The sequence below is a fragment of the Prunus persica genome, chromosome G4, assembly GCF_000346465.2.
Source record: "Prunus persica cultivar Lovell chromosome G4, Prunus_persica_NCBIv2, whole genome shotgun sequence".
Lineage (NCBI taxonomy): Eukaryota > Viridiplantae > Streptophyta > Magnoliopsida > Rosales > Rosaceae > Prunus > Prunus persica.
The window spans coordinates 3,000,966-3,020,277 of NC_034012.1; the positions used below are offsets into that span (position 1 = coordinate 3,000,966).

Sequence of the window (19,312 nt, forward strand, 5' to 3'; positions counted from 1 at the left end):
TATTGTTAGTGCAACCATTTTTCAATACCAACATGTCGCATAGTAGTTGGTCCGAAAACGGATACTTTTTTAAAATTTAGAGTTTGAAAATTAGGCCGAAACCTTCCTGCTCAGCCGTAGACAACATCAGCTTTAGGATTGCACGATGATCAACAATGTTTGTTAATTTGAGGTTGTGTTTTTTCATGTTTTGGTGGCCAACAAGTGAACAAATGATGGCTCATTATGACCTAAATTTCAACAGCTCGTAGTAACAATGATTAGAACTTAGATACAAAGATCAGTGCCCACCCAATTAATCTCAGCCGGTGGCACCTTACCAATAAAGAAACCTAGTTCTTAAAAATCGGTTGTTGAAGTAGCTAATGTGGTTGCATTTATGTTTGAATTTTTTTATGTTATTTGACTCAATATTAATGTCGATTCTAAACTGCTTTAATGTACGAAAAAAGAAGAAGTAAAATTAAAGTAATTTTTGACAACATATACTTCTTCTAACTTGAAGGATAACATTTAGATATAAACACGATACAAACACTAAAAACACAATAAATAATTTGATTTGCTGTCAAATTTTCACTCTTATGAAAAATCAAATGTAGTACTATAAATGCAATACTACAGAGCACTTTGCAAACCAATTGCAAGCAAAGTTTTTTTTTAAATTTCGACCAAAAAAGAAAAGTTTTTTTTATAAAAAAAATATTGTCTATAGAAACTTGATGGTGGTGGGCCCATTTCCACCTACACACTAATAACTAACTACGTGGCTAAGCTTGAGTGGCCGTGGAAACTATATGTGAAGGGATTGTAATCTATTTTTCTTAAATACTAAAATGGGAGGAAAGGCAGCGAGGCAAGCACGCTATAAAGGTGGGCCCGGTCAACTGCTTAAGAAAATAAGAGAGAAGCGCGTCCGAATACACCGGAAGTGGGGGCCCTCACCACCAATCGATCCATCGAAATTCCCAAAATGCCCCTCTTTCCTTCCACTCTCTCTCACACACACAGAAACACACGAAAGTGTTTGTTCTGTCTTTTGAATGCCGCCGGTTCACAGTTTGAGTTCCCGCCAAACACTTAACTAACAAAACAAGATTAACCACCAAACATATCCACCTATGTGTGTGTTTGTGGACCCCACCCAAACACAAAGACACCATCCAAAAACAAAGAAAAAAATATTCATTGGGACCCACCGGCAACCCCCAAAAGCCCAAACCTCCCCCAAAAAAACTAAAAAAACCAAAAAAATAAATAAAGGGGGAAAATAAAAAATAAAAATAAAAATAACAGAAAAACCAGCTTGTAGGGTGGCTGTTTCTGGTGGGGGTTAGAGAGAGAGAGAGAGAGAGAGAGAGAGAGAGAGAGAGAGAGAGAGAGGAAAAGAAAAACTGGGAAAGAAAGAGAAAATTAGGAAGAAAGAAAGCTCTGAGTCTGAGAGAGACCCAAAAGATGGTCGAAGGGAGGGTCCTCTGAGATCATCCTGAAAAGGCAGTAACAGAAAAAAATTACGGGATTAAAATTTAATTCTTTCAAGGTTTTTTTTTTTGGGTCGATAATCATTTTGGTGTTTTTTTCTTTGCTGCCTTTTGAAGTTTTGAGTCTCAATCACCCCCCACCTATCACCACCCTGGAACTTTCTTCACATAATTCAATTGAAATTCATTGCTTCATTCACTGCATTTCTGGTTTTTCAACTTCCTGTTGATTATCCCTTGTACCCCCAGAAATTCCAACAAGTGAAAAAAGATAGCACCAATAAAAAATCCCCCTTCTTTATGGTAATTTAACTCACTTTCTTTTTTCCCTTTATTCTTTTTGGGCTTAACTTTTCTCATAGATTGCTTGCACTTGAGGGCATTCCCCTGCATGTTATTCTTTTAATGCTTTTGTCCTCTGTTGGGTCATTTGGGTTGGTGTCATTTTACATTGCTAACCTTATGTTTGTACATTTTGCTTGAATTTCAGCTGCACCCAGAAAACTGTCTGAGAAGATAATCTGCAGAGCAGGGGATTTGCATTCGTTGACCAGAAGGGTGTTGTCACCTCCAATTATGAACCATAATCATGAGGGACCCGAATACGGTGGTGGGTTTGCGTTTTTTTTGTAGCCTAGTTTTTGCTAGTTAGAATTTTGTTTCAGTTTTGGATTTTGTTTGTTTGTTTGTTGTAAGCGGGAAAAAAAGAAAAAAAATTGAAATTTGGTTTCGGGCTTTTGAGCATAGTGGAAGGGGGTTGCTCGTATAAAAAAACCTGGCGATTTTGTATAGTAATTCGCGTAGCTTCGTGGCTGTCAAGGGAAATAGTTACTACGACCACCATCACCACTGCTGCATTTGGTTCATCTGGCAATGGGGGGTAGATGGAACCCTTTCGGGTTCCGCTTGCTATCTCTCCTGGTTTTTTTGACTATTGTTTCGAGGTTTCGGGGTTGTTGGTCTGTCAATGATGAAGGTAATTCTTGTATGCCATTGCTTTCTGAAGTTTACAGAATGAATTGCGTTGGAATATTGGATGGGATTCTTGATTTTTTTAATTTTAATTTTATTTTTGTTGCGTGTGTTTTAACATTCTATTGCAATTGGTGTGGAAATGCAGGATTGACTTTGTTGTCATTCCAGAAGAATATAAAGTTTGATCCTTTTGGTACTTTGGAAAATTGGAGTCCCAATGATAGCGATCCTTGCCTGTGGAAGGGCGTTCATTGTGTGGACAGTAAAGTGCAAATTCTGTAAGTCCCTCTTGTGTTAGATGATTACATGAGATTCCTTTTTTTTTTGGTGATAAGATTTTAGAAGATACCAATCTATTATTTATTGTTCACTGCAGCTAAATGGTCTCATGTTTTGATGACTTTTAATTGGCTTCTTGTAGGAATCTGACGGATTTTTCTTTGGAAGGGACGTTGGCACCTGAACTTGGGAAACTTAGTAACCTAAGATCTCTGTAAGGAATCTCATCATCACTGAGTCTTTGTGGCTAAAGTTTTGGGTTTGGTCGATGTTGAGATTTTGATGTTTAGTGAACTGTTTGTGACACCTAAATTTGTCTCTTTTCAAACATCTAGCACTTCGTACTTTAGAATGAAATTACACAATTCCAAATTAGAATAAGGTTTCAGGCTATAACTGCCATATGTTTCGGGAAAAACTGAGCTGGGTGTTGGATTTCAAAATGTCAGCAGGCATGCAGAAATAGATAGAACCTTTAAGATGGACCAGAACATACTCATAATGATCTAGCAAGCAATTGAGTTAGTACTTACTTTATCTGGATAAAGACGTAGAAAGAAAATCAAATTAGCATTTTTAAGAACGCATGATACTGTACCCTTCTTAGAGATTTCTAAACCTTGCTTTGGCTTGGCCTAATTACTATGTCGATAGTATATGCTTTTATTGACATTATAGAACTCAATTTAATCTCTAAACACATAAGAGTTGAATTGCATATTATACGAATTTGAACAAATGACAGACAACAAGTCTGTGACCTTATGAAGTCTTCTGGTTATTGCTTCCTCTGATTAACAGTGTGTTCTACAAGAACCGTTTATCCGGTGAAATTCCTAAGGAGATTGGGGGGCTTACAAGGTTAGAGCTGCTGGATTTGAGGGACAATAACTTGAGTGGGACAATTCCAGTTGAGATAGGCAGGATGCTGTCACTGAAACGCTTGTGAGTTAGCTGTTGCATGCTCAATCTCTATTTCATTCTATAACTTTTTCAAGTACCTGGACTTAAAAAAAAAATTTGCACCACAGGTTGCTTTGTGACAATAAATTTGAAGGCAGCATTCCTCTAGAGCTCAGGAGTCTCAGCTTGCTCTCTGAATTGCAATTTGACGATTACCTTATGTCTAGTGGAAACACAGGATTTGGCTGTGTAAACAGAAAGTTTGGACACTGGTATAATACTGCTTACACACACAAATCACTCCTGTGAGTCTCACTAAGATGATTTAGTTGACAAAAAGAAATCTATTCTATTGTTGATGAGTTCTTTCTTACTTTTTTGAATTTTTTGAATTCCAGTTGATGCTTACCATGCAATATCTAATCTAACTGAACTGTATTATCATTAAGTGTACCCAGGAATTTGTAGAGTAATTTTGGTTTGGACAGCTAGTTAATAAAGCTCTTTGAGTTCTATCATTTAAAGGAGTTTAAATGCAAATGAGTTTCCATGGATGTTTATGTCAGAGTAACCACTTGCCAAAGGAAATAATAACTCCGGTAATCAGATGAGTACATTCAAATATGTGTTTTGACTTGAGTAATGAGTTTATGGCAAAAGCAAAGTGTACATAATTTTAAAAAGTAGAAACATTAATCTGGGAATTAACCAGCACTGCCTTCTGAACCTTTTTCTGATGGATAATGTAATTCTTCTATATATGTATTGGAGTATTAACTGTTAATATAGAAGTAAGATTATTCTCATATCTATCTTGTTCCTAATTTTTCATGCATTTCTTGGGCAGCATCTGGCAGAGCAATTTAAAACATGTGAATAGTGGACAATCCTTGGTGGTATTGCTTAAAGTAGCTTTTAAGCACTATCTCAACTACTTGTCACTGCCACGGTAGGGAACCAACTTCCTTCTTATGGCCTCCTAAGTTATGTTTGGTTTGTTTCAATTTGTTGAAATGTTCGCTCTTATTTCCAGTTACAAAAAGGACTCGCTGCATAGCCAGGTGGACAGTTGCTGTGATAATTTATCTAGTAAGTGAGAAGGTGTATACACATCTAGTATTGAAATTTATTCTTCTGAGAAATACATTGACGTTGCATCTTGCATTAAGCAGGTTTGTTTGAGTCAAACATGGTCTTTGCTCGACGTAGGCTACTTGCACAAGCCAGTAACCTACCAGCTGCACCTGTTACTGGTATGGTACCTTCTGGACAGATCATTGCTCTACCAACTACCCGAAGTAGTGGCTCTTTCCCAGCTGTGCCAAAAGATAAAAAGAAAAATTCTCCTCCACCTGCACCTGCACCGCAGCCTCCATCTCTTGATCCTCCATCACATGAGAATTCAAAACCTAGTGGACAATCTTCCCAAAAATCAAATGGAAATATATGGAAATACATCATTATTTCTTTTAGTGTGCTTATCTTGCTCATTGTTCTTATAGCCATGGTCTTCATGTGTCGAAGCCAAGCAGTTAAAACCATAGGTCCTTGGAAGACTGGATTGAGTGGGCAATTGCAGAAAGCATTTATAACAGGTAATTTTGTGGTGTAATAGGAAACAAAAGTTCTATTATCTAGTCCATCGAAAGACTAACCAATAAACCCAGAAGAAAAGAGAAAATTAAAAGGTTATAAGCACACAAAAAAATTTGGTTGGGTCCAAATATTTGTTTCCTGCAGTGGTTTTTGCATAACAATGTAAGAAAAGTAAACCAGATGTTCTGTTATCTAAGTGAGTAGGAAAATTAGATTGTACTAACTATTTTGTTATATTAGCTGTTTGGTTACTGAAGAAATCTTCAGTACAGGCCTAAATGCATTCTTTGAGTTATAGTGCCATGCAATACATGAGGGGGTTATTGAAAATCATGGATTTTCAATAACTACTGATGTCATTCTTGTCAATATATATTGACAGCCTTCTGTATAGACTTTGAAGTCCTCCTGTATTGAAACCTGAATAATTTCTTTATATGAGTTGCAGGAGTTCCCAAGTTGAACCGATCAGAACTGGAAACCGCCTGTGAAGATTTCAGCAATATTATTAGCACAATTGATGGGTGTATTGTGTACAAGGGAACACTGTCCAGTGGAGTTGAGATTGCTGTTGCATCAACAACAATGTCTTCTTTGAAAGAGTGGTCCAAGCGTGCAGAGAATGCTTACCGAAAAAAGGTATGTTATGTCAGTTACTAAAGACAGCGATCAAGGCAGTGTATATCTGCATATATATATATATAATTAATTCCTTCTAAATTCTTATAATATTATGCCATTTCCCACCTGCTGTAGATCGACGTACTGTCACGCGTGAATCATAAAAACTTTGTCAATCTCATTGGCTACTGTGAGGAGGATGAACCATTTACAAGGATGATGGTGTTTGAGTATGCTCCAAATGGAAATCTCTTTGAGCATCTGCATGGTAAGGTTCTTACTTTTGTACTGCACATTGGAGGAGGCTTCCTTTGTTAATTTCTAGCTGCCTGAAATTTAGAGGGTAACATGTATTAATTATATGTTTTTTTATAGTTGAAGAAATGGAACACCTTGATTGGAATGCAAGGGTTAGGATCATTATGGGAACAGCTTATTGTCTTCAATATATGCACCAAGAGCTAAATCCACCTGTGGCACATCCTAACCTGAATTCATCTTCTATCTTTTTAACGGATGATTATGCTGCTAAGGTTCATACACCCTTCTGATTGCCTTTGTTCAATTTGAAATTTTAGTACTTTACCCTTATAACAATAACTCTCTCTCACTCTCTCCCCCACAGATTGCAGAGATCTGTTTCTGGACAGAAACAACAGGCGGAAAGCATAAGAATTCCGGTGATGACGATAAGGAGCATTCTGAATTGCCACCCCTCTCTGATCCAGAAACAAATGTCTACAGTTTCGGATTATTGTTACTTGAAATAATTTCTGGAAAGCTCCAAAACTCAGAAGAAGTAGGGTCGCTTTCGTACTGGGTAAGCATTGAACATAAAGTAATTCTGCATTATGTTTTTTTGTATGTTTTAAGTTGTAACATAAACTCATTGTCAACTTTGCCAGGCTTCTGCATATCTAAATGAGAATAGATGCAACATGGTAGATCCAACCCTCAAGTCCTTCAAAAATGACGAGCTCGATGTCCTATGTGAGGTCGTCAAAGATTGCATAAAACAAGATCCTCGGCAGAGGCCACCAATGAAGGACATTACTGCTAAACTGAGGGAAGTGATCCCCATCACTCCCAACCAAGCAGTCCCAAGACTATCTCCCCTATGGTGGGCTGAACTCGAGATCTTATCTGTAGAGGCAACCTAAAAGCTCTCTCCTCTTGACTCTCTTCTCTGTGTCTGTGTTGTTGTAAGCCAAAGTCCATGTCTCTCTCTTTGTATCAAATTATTTGTTAAAAAAAAAAAAAAAGAAAAAAAAAAGAAGAAAAATGAAGCTGAAAAGTAGTTTTTTAAGTTTTAACTCTGTGCTCCTCCCCCTTCATAGCTAAGTCCTTCCCCATACATACTTCATGCTTGTATTCAAATCCCTTTTTGTCTTTTATATGTGTCCTTATGATTCATTCCATTCTCATTCTTTCTTACATAACAAAGTGCTATTCTTTTACTGCTGGAGTGCTCTTGTGTCCTAACTTAATTTATACCAGATATACACAAATATGTATTTTGTGATCAAAGTGTGAATGTAAAACTAACATGGCGCTTGGATCGGCGCCTGTGCTTAATTATAAATTTGTGAACCTTATATTATACATAGGTTTTGAACCTTGTTGCAGTTTCCAATCATTCATGTGTTTTACAGTTCTGATCCACCATATGCGAATGCAGCAGAGCACTAGTTCAAACTCAGAAGCTGCTGTTGATTGTTACCCAAACAAAAATATTATAACTGAGAGAGACATGCAAACAAACAAACAATGAGTTTCATTTTCTCTTCAAGAAATGATTTCAATTTGGTGAAGCCTAATGTGGATCATGTATTTTCCTGTTCAAAATTGTAAAACACGTAACAAGGTAAAATTAGGATCCACACTCTCTAATTCCTATACAAAAAACCAGCTAATGGTTTAGGAGAGCATTTTGGTCACATTTTTTCCTTCCCCATTGCCTTAGCCTAATCTGAACCATGCAAGTAGCAGCCAAGAACTCCACACACTGCAATGGGCTCAGCACATCCAAAACACCCTTCAATGTCTTGAGCCTCACACAATCTGCAGCCTTCATCACCCTCTCCAACCCACTCAACATCACCTTCAATGCCATATCCACTAACCCTTCCACCTCCACCTCCACCACCTCGCCGCCGTTCCTCACCCGGCTCGCCAACCGGGCCAACTCGACCATCCTCCGGTCCGCCATGGCCACCTGCTGCCTCTCCATTTCCCTCTCCACCTTCTCCTCCTCATACCTCATCTTCAGCCTCAGCACTTCAATCTTCTTCAGCTGCTCCTCCGACATGTTCACCAGCCTCGTCTTCCTCAGCGACCCAATGAGCTGAAACAGCATTGAAGGCTTCCAACCAGTGACCCAATTATAGGCATTCTCTAAAGGGCTCGACCAAACAGGGCAAAAGAAGGCCAGGACATCTTCACGAGCAGCAGCCCATTTCACAGTGTAATATTCCTTGTGTAGGTAGGTGACTTTCGACACCAAAGCTTGTAGCTCTACCTCATTCTGCAGTGTCTCCTCAGACAGCTTGAGAAGCTGTTGCTGGAGCTGCTCAAGCTGACAAACCCACTTCTCAAAAAACTCAGAGAACCTCTCTTCAACCTGGGTTCTCATTAATCTGCTCAAATTAGAGAGAGAGAGAGAGAGAGAGAGAGAGAGAGAGAGAGAGCTGACGAGGACACAAGAGGTGTTTGTGAAAATGCCAAAGTGACGCTCTTGGAGAGTTGGGGTTGGGGTTGGGGTCGGTGTTGGTGATATATATATATATATATATATATATGCACAAGAGGGTGAGTGGGATGACCAGATGGAGAGAGGAAGGGGGGCCACGGTGATGCTGCGGTGGTGAGGTTGGGAAGTGCGTGGCTGGTGCATGAGCTACGCGCAGCAATCAGCCACTAGTGGGTTTATAAGTGCTATTTGACGCTTTGCGGATGCTAAGAGGAAGGAGCAGGGAAGGACATGAGTATTTTGCCTTTTTTTTTTCCCCCCTTTGTTTTTCGTTGAATGAAACTTTGTAGCGTTTGGGTGTGCTTAAGAGACATGCAAAGCTACCACCTGGTGCTTGAGCTTGTGTTGACAAAACGTGTCAGCTTGGGAATGAATCTGGGTTCAACGTGGAGCATGGCTAAGCCTTTGTTCAAATATTGTTGACAGGTCCCTCCGACATGAGACACTTGTGTGAAACGATGTTTTAGTATCATGATATGTTACATGTGATAATTTTTTTACTTAGCATATCGTAATTGATTGAGAATAACAAAACAATGCTATCCTTATGAGATAACAAAACAATACCATTCCTGTTTCATATAAGTTTTTCTGCTCCGACATATGCCCTCCCTGGTTGACTCTGCTGTCATGAGTTGAGGCACCATTTGTGTGAAACCTACTATGAGGCTGAATTATATTCACATTTAAATGATTTAGTTCTTCAATAATCTGGTTTTCACAAACTATGCACAGAATTCAAACAAGTATTACATCTCACATGTGGACTTAATAGTAGTGGAATTAATTGTTTAGTCATATTTTGCTAAGTGAAAAACATAATATTGCAAACAGGATTCTGCTGTTGTTGTCGGAGAGGAAAGACGAACGCTGTTAAAGCTCTGTTTTGTAAAACAGAGGTTTTAGAGAGAGAGTTGCTACTTTTAGTTTCTAATGAGTTGGATTATATTGCCCTTTGGATGACTTAGCATAATTTAACTTGGGCAGAAAAAAATTCTGCAGAAAACATGTGATGCCCAAATTAAGTCCATGGATTGCTTCCAACAGTTCCCACAAAGAACACAGATACCAAACTCAATAGGTTTAGGTTCTCAATTATGAACTAGGGTCTGCCCTCCTCCCTCCTCTTCTTCAGCTGAGTCACGTGAGCTGATCAGGGCAAAGCTGACACCAAAAAATAAATAAAATAAATAAAAAATAAAAAAATCAGGTGGTGAGGTTTGTCATCACCTTCTACGTGTCCTCCAAATAAACAAACATTTTACACCGCTTCAATTCCTTGCCTTCGTGTTAAGCAATTAGCATGTTGACAGGGCTTTGTGCTTACCATTTCAACTCAGCATCTCAAATGGCAAGCAGAGACAGAGAGCAATCCAAATGTTGCTTCAAAGAGTGGATGGAGCTTCAAGAACAAGACCTCTCAGAGCTCCTCCAAGCCCTGAAACTAGACCCCCAAAACAAAGACCAGTTAAAACATTTAGCAGAGAAAGGCATCTGTCACTTCCAAGATTACATAAACAAGAGAACCCAACTTGCCCGCAGAGACGTCTCTGCCTTCTTTGCCCCCACTTGGTGCACTTCATGGGAAAACTCTCTGCTTTGGATCGCTGGCTGCAGACCCTCTTTGTTTTTCAGGCTCGTCTATGTGCTTGGCGGGTCAAAAATGGAGTCAAAGCTCTCTGAGTTCCTCCAAGACACAAGAGAAGGCAGCCTTGGTGAGGTTCTGACGTGCTCGCAGCTCGTTGTGGTCAACAGTTTGCAGAGCAAGACCATTAGAGAGGAGGAGAGGTTGACAGGGGAGCTGGCAGCTCTGCAAGAGGACATAGCAGACCAGCCAATTGCAATGATTGCAAAGGGTTTGAGCCAACTTGGGGAGATGAACAGAGAAGTGGAGGAGGCTCTGGATGAGCATGGCCAAGCCATGGTGAGAATTTTGGAGGAGGCAGATCAGTTGAGGCTAAACACTGTCAAGGAGCTTGTGAACATATTGACACCTCTTCAGGCTGTTGATTTTCTGGTGGCAAGTAAGAAGCTTCACTTGTGTGTGCATAAGTGGGGCAGGAACAGAGACCAAAAGCTTGGGAGGGAAAATCTGGAAGATTAATTTTGGTATGGATTTTTGGGTATTAATTTTTAGTGACTGCATGTAATAATAAAATAAAATGCCTTCTACATAATTTTTTTTTTTTTTTAAGACCCTTTCTATTGAAAGGGACGATAACATTCTACACTCACACACACGATAGACTACACGGATGCTAAAATTCAAACTCAAATATTTTCTGTAAAAGCATTTGCTCCAATCCACTACACTAATGGTCCTTTTGCATTTGCCTTCTACATTTTTAGTGACTTTTAGTAACTTTGCATCTAATTAACTTTATCATCAAATCATTGGCTGACCTCTCTTGATCTTACATCACGCAAATTGTACAAACAGAGTCCAAAGATCACTAATCCCTTTTTTGGGCATAAACTCAGGACAATCTTTAAATTATTGAAGTGTGTTTAGATTCTAGAAAATGAAAAAAATGCGAACCGCTTGTCATCCACAAATTGAGTCTTTTGGCCAGAAACAAACCCTATTGAGGATTAGATTGTGGACCTTGAGCTCCACTTCATTTGGCGCCACTCTATGAATGGACCAACTTTTACAACCCACCACCACCAACCACCTCCCTTCTTCTTCTTCCACAATATCAGATTTGTGGCCAATACTAGACCATGTGGGCCACACACAACATTCCCACATGGCACCCACGTGGATATCCTTCTTGGCATGAGTTCATGAGGACGCATTGTGGTCCAATGTGTATGTCCACAACCTGATTGAGCATGCTTCTCTGTCAATCTGTTTCTAAACAAATTAGAGCCGTCCTAACAAAGTTTCGGTTGGGCATATTGTATTTTAGAGGGAGCAAGTGCTCTTATCCAATCGTAAACGATTTGATTAAACGAAAAGTGGGAATGATTATCCTTAATCTCATTTTCTTATTATAGTAATTTCTCTAACTGTATTTTACTATACATAGGAGCCTAAATGAGGTCCAGTCCTTGAGTACAAGGCAGAGAGAGCAACCAAACATTTCTTTACTAATTTTGCACAAATAGCTGAATTGGAATTAGAGTCTTTATTAAGAGATGTGGTTTTTGGGAGCAGAAACAAGGATGTTGGCCGAGCATTCTGTCCTTGAACAAGGGTTGTCTGCAGCATGCAGCCTTTTGGCATGGGTTAACTTCCTCGTGCTTTGATTGCATTTCACAAGGGATTTTCCTCATCCTGCCTTTCGGCATGCATGAGTTGAAATTCCTTGTGTCCCCGGCCCTTGCTTTCCTCCATATACAAACTACTGCAATCAAGCTGCAAAGTTCTTGATTGCATGTGCATATAGTATTGATCTTGTTTCATCTTCACCATCAGCTGTTTCTGTGGTGGAACTTGAGGCAGGGTTTTCAGAAAAAACCACAAAAGCAAAAATGGAGAAAAAGAAGGGAAACATATTGATGAATAAATACGAGCTGGGACGATTGCTTGGACAAGGGACCTTCGCCAAGGTTTACCATGCCCGAAATCTGAGGTCAGGCCAGAGCGTTGCGATTAAGGTCATCGACAAGGAGAAGGTGCAACAGGTGGGATTGATTGATCAAATCAAGAGAGAAATCTCTGTGATGCGCCTTGTGAGGCACCCCAATGTGGTTCAGCTCTTTGAAGTCATGGCCAGCAAGACCAAGATTTATTTTGCCATGGAGTATGTGAGAGGTGGGGAGCTTTTCAACAAGGTTGCCAAGGGGAAGCTCAAGGAAGACGTGGCCCGAAAATACTTTCAGCAGTTGGTTGGGGCTGTTGATTACTGCCATAGCAGAGGCGTCTACCACCGCGACATCAAGCCAGAGAATCTCTTGGTTGATGAGAATGGTAACCTTAAAGTTTCGGATTTTGGATTGAGCGCATTATGGGAGTCAAGGGGACAAGATGGCCTGCTCCACACAACATGTGGAACTCCTGCATATGTAGCACCAGAGGTGATAAACAAGAAAGGTTATGATGGTGCCAAGGCTGATACATGGTCTTGTGGGGTTGTCCTTTATGTTCTGTTGGCTGGTTTTCTGCCTTTCCATGATACCAATCTCATGGAAATGTACAGGAAAATCAGCAAAGGAGATTTCAAAAGTCCGCAATGGTTTCCTCCAGAGGTTCGCAAGCTTCTTTCAAGGATTCTTGATCCTAATCCAAACACAAGAATAAGTGTGGACAAGATCGTGGAGAACAGTTGGTTCAAGAAAGGGTTTAAACTTGTTGAAGCACCTTTGCCGCCTCCTGATCCCAACGCCTCCATCCTGCGTGATGTCCAGGCAGCTTTTGCATCAACAACAACAGATGAGTCTGCAGAAGGCAGTTCCCACAAGAAAACGAGCACGGCAGGAACAAGCCCCATGAGGCCAACCTGTTTCAACGCCTTTGACATCATCTCTCTATCGCCAGGTTTTGATCTATCCGGTTTGTTTGAGAATGACATGCAGCACAGACCACAGGCAAGATTCACCAGCACAAAACCAGCCGCAACAATTGTTTCAAAATTCGAAGCGATAGCAGAGACCGAGAGATTCAAATGCATGAAGAAAGATGGGACCCTGAAATTGCAGGGCAGCAAGGAAGGAAGGAAAGGGCAGCTTGGTATCGATGCTGAGATTTTTGAGGTCACGCCTTCATTTTATGTTGTAGAGATGAAGAAAACGGCTGGGGACACATTAGAATACATGGAGTTCTGTGACCATGACTTAAAGCCCTCTCTTCAGGACATAGTATGGACTTGGCAAGGAAGTGAACAAAAGCATGAGCAACAGCCAGTAGCACCAGAAATTGTTTCTTAGATAGGAAGTGCATATTTTCTATCTAAAACTAGATGCTAAAAGATGTCTTCCGTGCTTTTTCATCTTTATTTTCTTATGCTTTCAGGTCTTTTTTTATTTATCCACTTTTGGAGTTCTTTTGAATTTGAGATCTAAATGTAGAGAGGGGTATTGTTAGTCTTGTGCACAACTTCAAGGCAGAGTGCAGTACAGGATGGCTCGAAAATTCTGTAAACGAGATGCTGCAAAATGTGGTAGCCAGAATGATCAGAGGCAGATAGACCACTAGTTTAAACTGGTAGCCCCCCAAAAGGGCAAATTTAGGATATTCAATAACATATTTAAAGTGAAAGCTTTAGACTAATTTTTTTTTTCCCTTTCCTTCTTTTCTTTTCCTTTGAATTCACAGTAACACTGTGAAGTGAAGAAACAAATGTATCATTTGCTTATGAATCTAGCTATCCATCATCGTCTTTGTCCCACACACACCCAATCCTGCAAATAAAGCAAGACAGCTCCAAGCACCAGAAAGTGCATAATGGAAATGAGCAACCACATAAGAAGTACTATCATATCCAATAAGGGTAAGCAAAATCTTCATCCGCAAGCATTGTAGCTTAAATGGAATTAGAATTGAGAATCATTAAGGCATGCAATGACTAAATTATTCGGTGCACGTACGACACGGATGGGTCATGACCTTCCTAAAACATGAGCAAAGTAAAAGCAATCACAGAGCACATCTGTAAACATGTACAGATGAAAACATGGTCATAGTTGATTTGTAATGCACTTGGTCCTATTTTCATCTTTTCATGTGATCCATGCAAATGCATTGAAAGTCTCCTTCTTTCCATGTAACCATGCGCTGGTTTGGGGTCACCAGGGCCATTGTCAGGAAGGGTTTGATTAGGTTTCACAATCAAAGCACAGATTCCATCAAATTTAAGTCCTTCCCGTTGCTCACGGCATGCATCATACGGTAGTAGACAGATCTTGGCATCATTTCCCTTTATCACAAGTAAAACAGAATTGTTGTCATCACAAATAATTCGTTTTAATATTAATTGGTGTGATATGCTGCCCTATAAGGTGGCGAAAAGTGTTTAACAAAAGATTGGCTGCATTTAAGAAAAGATTAGCCCACTAAAAATCCAATCCCAATGACTTTTATAACTTGCTTTCCCTTTATTTATATACAGAATATAAGCAATAACTGCTATCAGAAATATCTTCACGAAATCTGAAAGTCCTCCAGTGATTTTCAAACTAGTGATCTATGCTAACTCTTTTCTTATCCATCCCCATGTCTTATCCTATATTTCCCTCATTGGTCCACAAACAAAACATGGAAAATGATGTTCCACACCCAATCCTGAACAAACCCCAAAAAGAAAATTGGATTATAAGTTGCAAAATGGAAGAAGATAGAAAGAGAATACCTAAGAATCGACCAAGACAGCGGGAAAACCTACCAGTCATGCCCTGAATTATTGTTGGATGGCCTTCGCGGTGGCAAAAAGACGCCTTCAGAAGAACATCTGTAAAGCCAAACACACAGATCATCAATTGATCATAAGGTCAATGAAACCGACTTCATTTCTAATTTTCTACACTCCACCTAATGATCTCCTGTCCTCTGGTTCTTTTCAACGATGACCCTATGATTTTTTTACACGTCTTGCATGTGGAATTTGCTTTTTGTTTTTGTCACGGAAGTCGAAAACTGCACCAGTTAGTCATCTCATTACCATTCTTAGTAGATTCGCATGCGCAATTAGATCCAGTCAACTCTTTAACTAATCTTTTCGGCTGTTAGATTCTATAGACTTCCAGCTTTTTCTGTTCTGTTTGTCCAATCTTATGGCGAGAAATGTTTTTAGATTGTTTATTTTAACCAAATTATTGGCAGACTTGGTTTTTAATTGGGAAATAGTATTCTCTCTGTAAATTACAGAACATGGGCTTTGGTTGATAGCTACTTAATTCATTTTCTTAATAGGGTTAAATATATGTCCATGCATTTGATATCCTGTATATTTGTAAACGACAAACAAAAGGAGCCAATTCTCGTGTCAAAGATTGCAAATCTTCTTGTGTCTGCAAATTCTATGAGAGAAATGGGACCTTCATTCTGCACCATGAAAATATTGAACAACTTATATAAAACGTGGATAGCACTATTCTGCTATTCCCAACCAATCACAAACTGTCACATGAAAAAGTTATCACGCGTGACGTGCCTTATTTGACCAAAAATAACAAAATAGCGCTATCCTTCTCGTCAAAAAAAATCCCCCAGAACTCGGCCAAACGAGAATGCTGACAAGAAGTTATTTATCGACATGTATGGCAGTTGCCATCACAAACAAACAAGCGAGTCACAAATGGCAGACTTAAGAAATTAGTAGAAAGGTGAGGAGCTAATGGTAGGTGCACCAACAATTGAGCACCCTGTCGTTTAGTCAATAAAATAATTTCCATTTTTCTGTCGCCTTGGCTTCCTTCATTCAAATTCAAGTATTAAATTCATACGACATCATCAATCAAAATCTGTATATGCCTTCTTCTCACCAATGTCCTCTGTATCTCTCCATCCATTCCAATCAAAGAAAAAAACCCCTATTGATGATCCATAAAAATGCAAAAAGTGGTCCATGGGTTCATGTCCAAAGATATACTGATTTGGGAGCAAATTTATGCAATTGTGAAGCAAATCATATCCTGGCATGGATTTGGAAATATGCAGCTAATGGACAGACACTAATATATGATGTGAAATGTTTCCATGGATCCTTACATGTACCCTTCCAACATTTTCCTACAATTCCAAACATCCTTCCATTCCCACCATTTTATCCAATTTAGTAAAAGTTTCACCTAAAAGTCCCAAATTCAGAAAAGAGGGAATTGGAAAATCCAACAAAATGTTACTCAATTAGGTGGTATGCTAACTAGGTACCTACATAAGGGAAGGTCTGGGCAAAGCACCTCTGCTCACCAGTAAGCAGACGTTTGTTAACTAAAATTTGCATCCTCTTTAAAATTTACTCACTAAAAGCAGAAATCGTGTATATACTCAGAATAAGAAATGGGAGGCAGAAAGTATAGATTTGCTGAACTCTTTAACATTTACTTCCCCAAATGTCATCATAATCTACTGCATTTATGTTATTATGAAGCAAAAGAACTTTATTGTGAGTAACTGGTATGATAATGGATTTTTATAGTGAAAATAAGTAACATTCCACCTTCTCTAGCATAAAAAAAATTATAATGTAAGCATATACACTTATACATTCACACACACACCACCAACAATCCAAGATAAGTAGAAATGTGTATTCCATTCTCTGTTATCTAATCTATAGCTTTCTCGATACAAGAATAGAATAGACAGTACAGAGCAGTATCTAGAGCTTCACCTAATTCCCAAAAGCAAACAACCGAAGAAACTAGGAAAAATCAATAAAAGATGAACCTTTACAGCGGCCTTAGCAAATCAGAAAAAAAGAAAAACAAAGAAACAAAGAGAGATTAAAGCATACCCATTTCCCTTTCTGTTCTTCCCTATTCAGAATCTGAAGGTAGATATGAAGGAGGAACAGTATTAGCAGCAGCACTTTCCTCAATCATCAAATTCTGCAACCCAGGTCTCAACTCTGTGTTACAAAACTGGTCATACTCTGCTTTGTCCCCTGCTTTCTTCTTAACCTCCAAAACCACCAAAGACGGTGTCAATTCGAATATCTCAGCGGCAATCGTTAATGGGCCCTTCACACCTTCCCTAGACCCCTCCAAGCTCACTCTGCAATCCTTCTTCCTCACTGAAAAGCTCACAACTTTAGCAATCTCCTCCAACTTCGATATGATCGTCGAAACCGGCGCACCCGACACAAATCTCGCCTCCTCACCGCGCTCCTCAAACAACCCAGATAAATCAAACCCGGCAGAAAACGAAATTATATCAAATGCATTCAAACTGGCTGGTCTTGGCAAAGATGTAAGCTTTCTTCTGGTCTCAAACTCAGCCTCCGATTCTGACATACAAGATTGATCAGAAAGCGAGCTCACATCGCTAAATCTGTCCTCCTCATCGTCTTCCACATTGCAAAGCCTGTCATCATGATCAATGTAAAACTTGATATGCTTAAACCCCTTTTTAAACCACCGATTCTCCATGACCTCCACGATTGTAATCCGAGTATCAGGATTTATATCAAGCAGACGAGTTAACAACCTAACAAGCTCAGCACTGAACCATCTGGGACACCGAAACTCGCCTTTGTAGATCTTCTTGTACATAGCCATAACATTTTGGTCATGGAAAGGCAAATATCCAGCCATGAGCACAAACAACACAACCCCACAAGACCAAATATCGACCTTTGCAGCATCGTAGCCCTTTCGACCCAAAACCTCAGGCGCCACATAGGCCGGCGTGCCACAGAACGTATGAAATAGACCATCTTGCTTAATCTCATCAGAAACTGCGCTCAACCCAAAATCAGAGACCTTGAGATCGCCATTCTCGTCGAGGAGGAGGTTCTCCGGCTTCAAATCACGGTGGTAAACGCCGCGAGCATGACAAAATCCGACGGCTGAGATTAACTGCTGAAAGTACTTTCTAGCAACTTCTTCTTTGAGGCGGCCCTTGGCGACCTTGTTGAAGAGCTCGCCACCGCGAACGTACTCCATGACGAAGTAGATCTTGGCCTTGGTGGCCATGACCTCGAAAAGCTGCACGATGTTTGGGTGGCGAACGCGCCTGAGAATTGAGATCTCGCGTTTGATGTGAGCGATTAGGCCGCCCTTGAGGATCTTCTCCTTGTCGATGACTTTGATGGCTACGCTCTCGTTGGTTTTGATGTTCTTGGCATGGTAGACTTTGGCGAAGGTGCCATGGCCAAGCAATTTGCCGATTTCGAAGCGACCCAAAAGCGGAGCTGGGATGTTTTTGGATTTGTTGGTAGGGGTGGAGGGGTTGGAAGCGACGCCGTTATCGGTGGCTTTGGTGGTGAGGTTTGCCATCCTCCGGGAAGGGACGGCCCTCTCTCTCGATTTCTCAGGGAATTTGGGTTTTTGTGATTGTTTGATTGAATATATATTTTTTTTTGGGTTGATTTATTGGGCTTTTTGTTGAGTTTGGGATGTGATGTTTGGTTTGTTGGGTGTTGTTTTGATGATTGATGAGTGGTGTGTGTAGAAACTGAAGAGAGATGTTTTATTTGATTTTGGAGACAATGATGCTCTTTATATGGTACAAGAATATACCCTCCACCTCCTCCCAAATACAATACTTAGCTCTTTTTTTTTTCTTTTTCTTTCTATTTTTGTATTTAATTTTGTTTGCGTCCTATAACAATATATGACGTTTACGAAAAGTCTGAGAAAATCTTCTGTAAATGGTGTTTATAGAAAAGCAAAGTTTTTTTTTTTGGTAACCAAAAAAAAAAAAAAAGGCTAAGGTTTTTGCTAACAAGTTTCCCACAATCCGAAAAGCATGCAATATCTAAATATAAAGTTGTTGCAAATTTATTTATTGTTTCGGGGAAGATTTTCATTTTAGATTTATTAGTCATCGATTTAACCTTATTATGTTAGTGGTGACAAATTGTTCATTAAACAAACATGATTAGCGTCAATTTTTATGTCAAGTGCCCTTGTCACATCGCATGTGATCCAAAAATATTCCCACAAAAATAATATGACACTATCGTATTACTTAACAATTTTGTTTAATGAGAAGTAGGCCTCCTTAATTTAACAATTAACTTATTGTCAAGCCTTCTAGTTCAATATTAATTACTTAAAGTCTTAATGTCGTTGCCGGAAAAAAAAGAAAAATAAATAAAGA

General features: G+C 39.5%; 5 protein-coding genes across 9 annotated transcripts; 3 read left to right on the forward strand and 2 right to left on the reverse strand.

Annotated features, from left to right (window-relative positions):
- LOC18778905 (protein MALE DISCOVERER 2) lies at nt 839-7,273 on the forward strand. 4 transcript variants are annotated; one of them, XM_020561994.1, is made up of 14 exons: nt 839-1,784; nt 1,972-2,457; nt 2,602-2,734; nt 2,878-2,949; nt 3,537-3,680; nt 3,767-3,943; nt 4,486-4,587; nt 4,672-4,727; nt 4,811-5,233; nt 5,683-5,873; nt 5,991-6,123; nt 6,231-6,388; nt 6,481-6,675; nt 6,761-7,273. In XM_020561994.1, exons 2-14 carry the CDS (start codon nt 2,355-2,357, stop codon nt 7,013-7,015), a joined length of 2,142 nt encoding a protein of 713 aa, XP_020417583.1. In that variant the 5' UTR covers nt 839-1,784; nt 1,972-2,354; the 3' UTR covers nt 7,016-7,273. The 4 variants fall into 4 exon arrangements, with proteins under 4 accessions (XP_020417583.1, XP_020417584.1, XP_020417581.1 ...); XM_020561995.1 differs by having other exon boundaries at nt 1,972-2,091; XM_020561992.1 differs by lacking the exon at nt 839-1,784 and having other exon boundaries at nt 1,819-2,091; nt 2,229-2,734.
- Nucleotides 7,113-8,756, reverse strand: LOC18780345 (protein DOG1-like 4). Its single transcript, XM_020561997.1, has one exon. It carries the CDS (start codon nt 8,746-8,748, stop codon nt 7,765-7,767), a length of 984 nt encoding a protein of 327 aa, XP_020417586.1. The 5' UTR covers nt 8,749-8,756; the 3' UTR covers nt 7,113-7,764.
- On the forward strand, nt 9,880-10,869 carry LOC18778892 (protein DELAY OF GERMINATION 1). The gene has a single exon (XM_007213113.2). The coding sequence runs from the start codon at nt 9,908-9,910 to the stop codon at nt 10,706-10,708; it is 801 nt and encodes a 266-aa protein (XP_007213175.2). The 5' UTR covers nt 9,880-9,907; the 3' UTR covers nt 10,709-10,869.
- On the forward strand, nt 10,659-13,941 carry LOC18779925 (CBL-interacting protein kinase 5). 2 transcript variants are annotated; one of them, XM_007211359.2, is made up of 2 exons: nt 10,659-10,713; nt 11,765-13,941. In XM_007211359.2, the coding sequence occupies exon 2, from the start codon at nt 12,082-12,084 to the stop codon at nt 13,474-13,476; it is 1,395 nt and encodes a 464-aa protein (XP_007211421.1). In that variant the 5' UTR covers nt 10,659-10,713; nt 11,765-12,081; the 3' UTR covers nt 13,477-13,941. The 2 variants fall into 2 exon arrangements, with proteins under 2 accessions (XP_007211421.1, XP_020417585.1); XM_020561996.1 differs by having other exon boundaries at nt 10,660-10,713; nt 11,637-13,941.
- On the reverse strand, nt 16,713-18,864 carry LOC18778224 (CBL-interacting serine/threonine-protein kinase 12). The gene has a single exon (XM_007211961.2). It carries the CDS (start codon nt 18,484-18,486, stop codon nt 17,026-17,028), a length of 1,461 nt encoding a protein of 486 aa, XP_007212023.1. The 5' UTR covers nt 18,487-18,864; the 3' UTR covers nt 16,713-17,025.

Bases quoted from the DNA above. Each gene is read 5' to 3' on its own strand.
- LOC18778905 (XM_020561992.1), top strand. From the start codon at position 2,355: ATGGGGGGTAGATGGAACCCTTTCGGGTTCCGCTTGCTATCTCTCCTG. The intron at 6,389-6,480 runs GTTCATACACCC...TCTCCCCCACAG, and splicing joins CGGATGATTATGCTGCTAAG to ATTGCAGAGATCTGTTTCTG. The intron at 6,676-6,760 runs GTAAGCATTGAA...CAACTTTGCCAG, and splicing joins TAGGGTCGCTTTCGTACTGG to GCTTCTGCATATCTAAATGA.
- LOC18780345 (XM_020561997.1), bottom strand. From the start codon at position 8,748: ATGCACCAGCCACGCACTTCCCAACCTCACCACCGCAGCATCACCGTG.
- LOC18778892 (XM_007213113.2), top strand. From the start codon at position 9,908: ATGTTGACAGGGCTTTGTGCTTACCATTTCAACTCAGCATCTCAAATG.
- LOC18779925 (XM_007211359.2), top strand. From the start codon at position 12,082: ATGGAGAAAAAGAAGGGAAACATATTGATGAATAAATACGAGCTGGGA.
- LOC18778224 (XM_007211961.2), bottom strand. From the start codon at position 18,486: ATGGCAAACCTCACCACCAAAGCCACCGATAACGGCGTCGCTTCCAAC.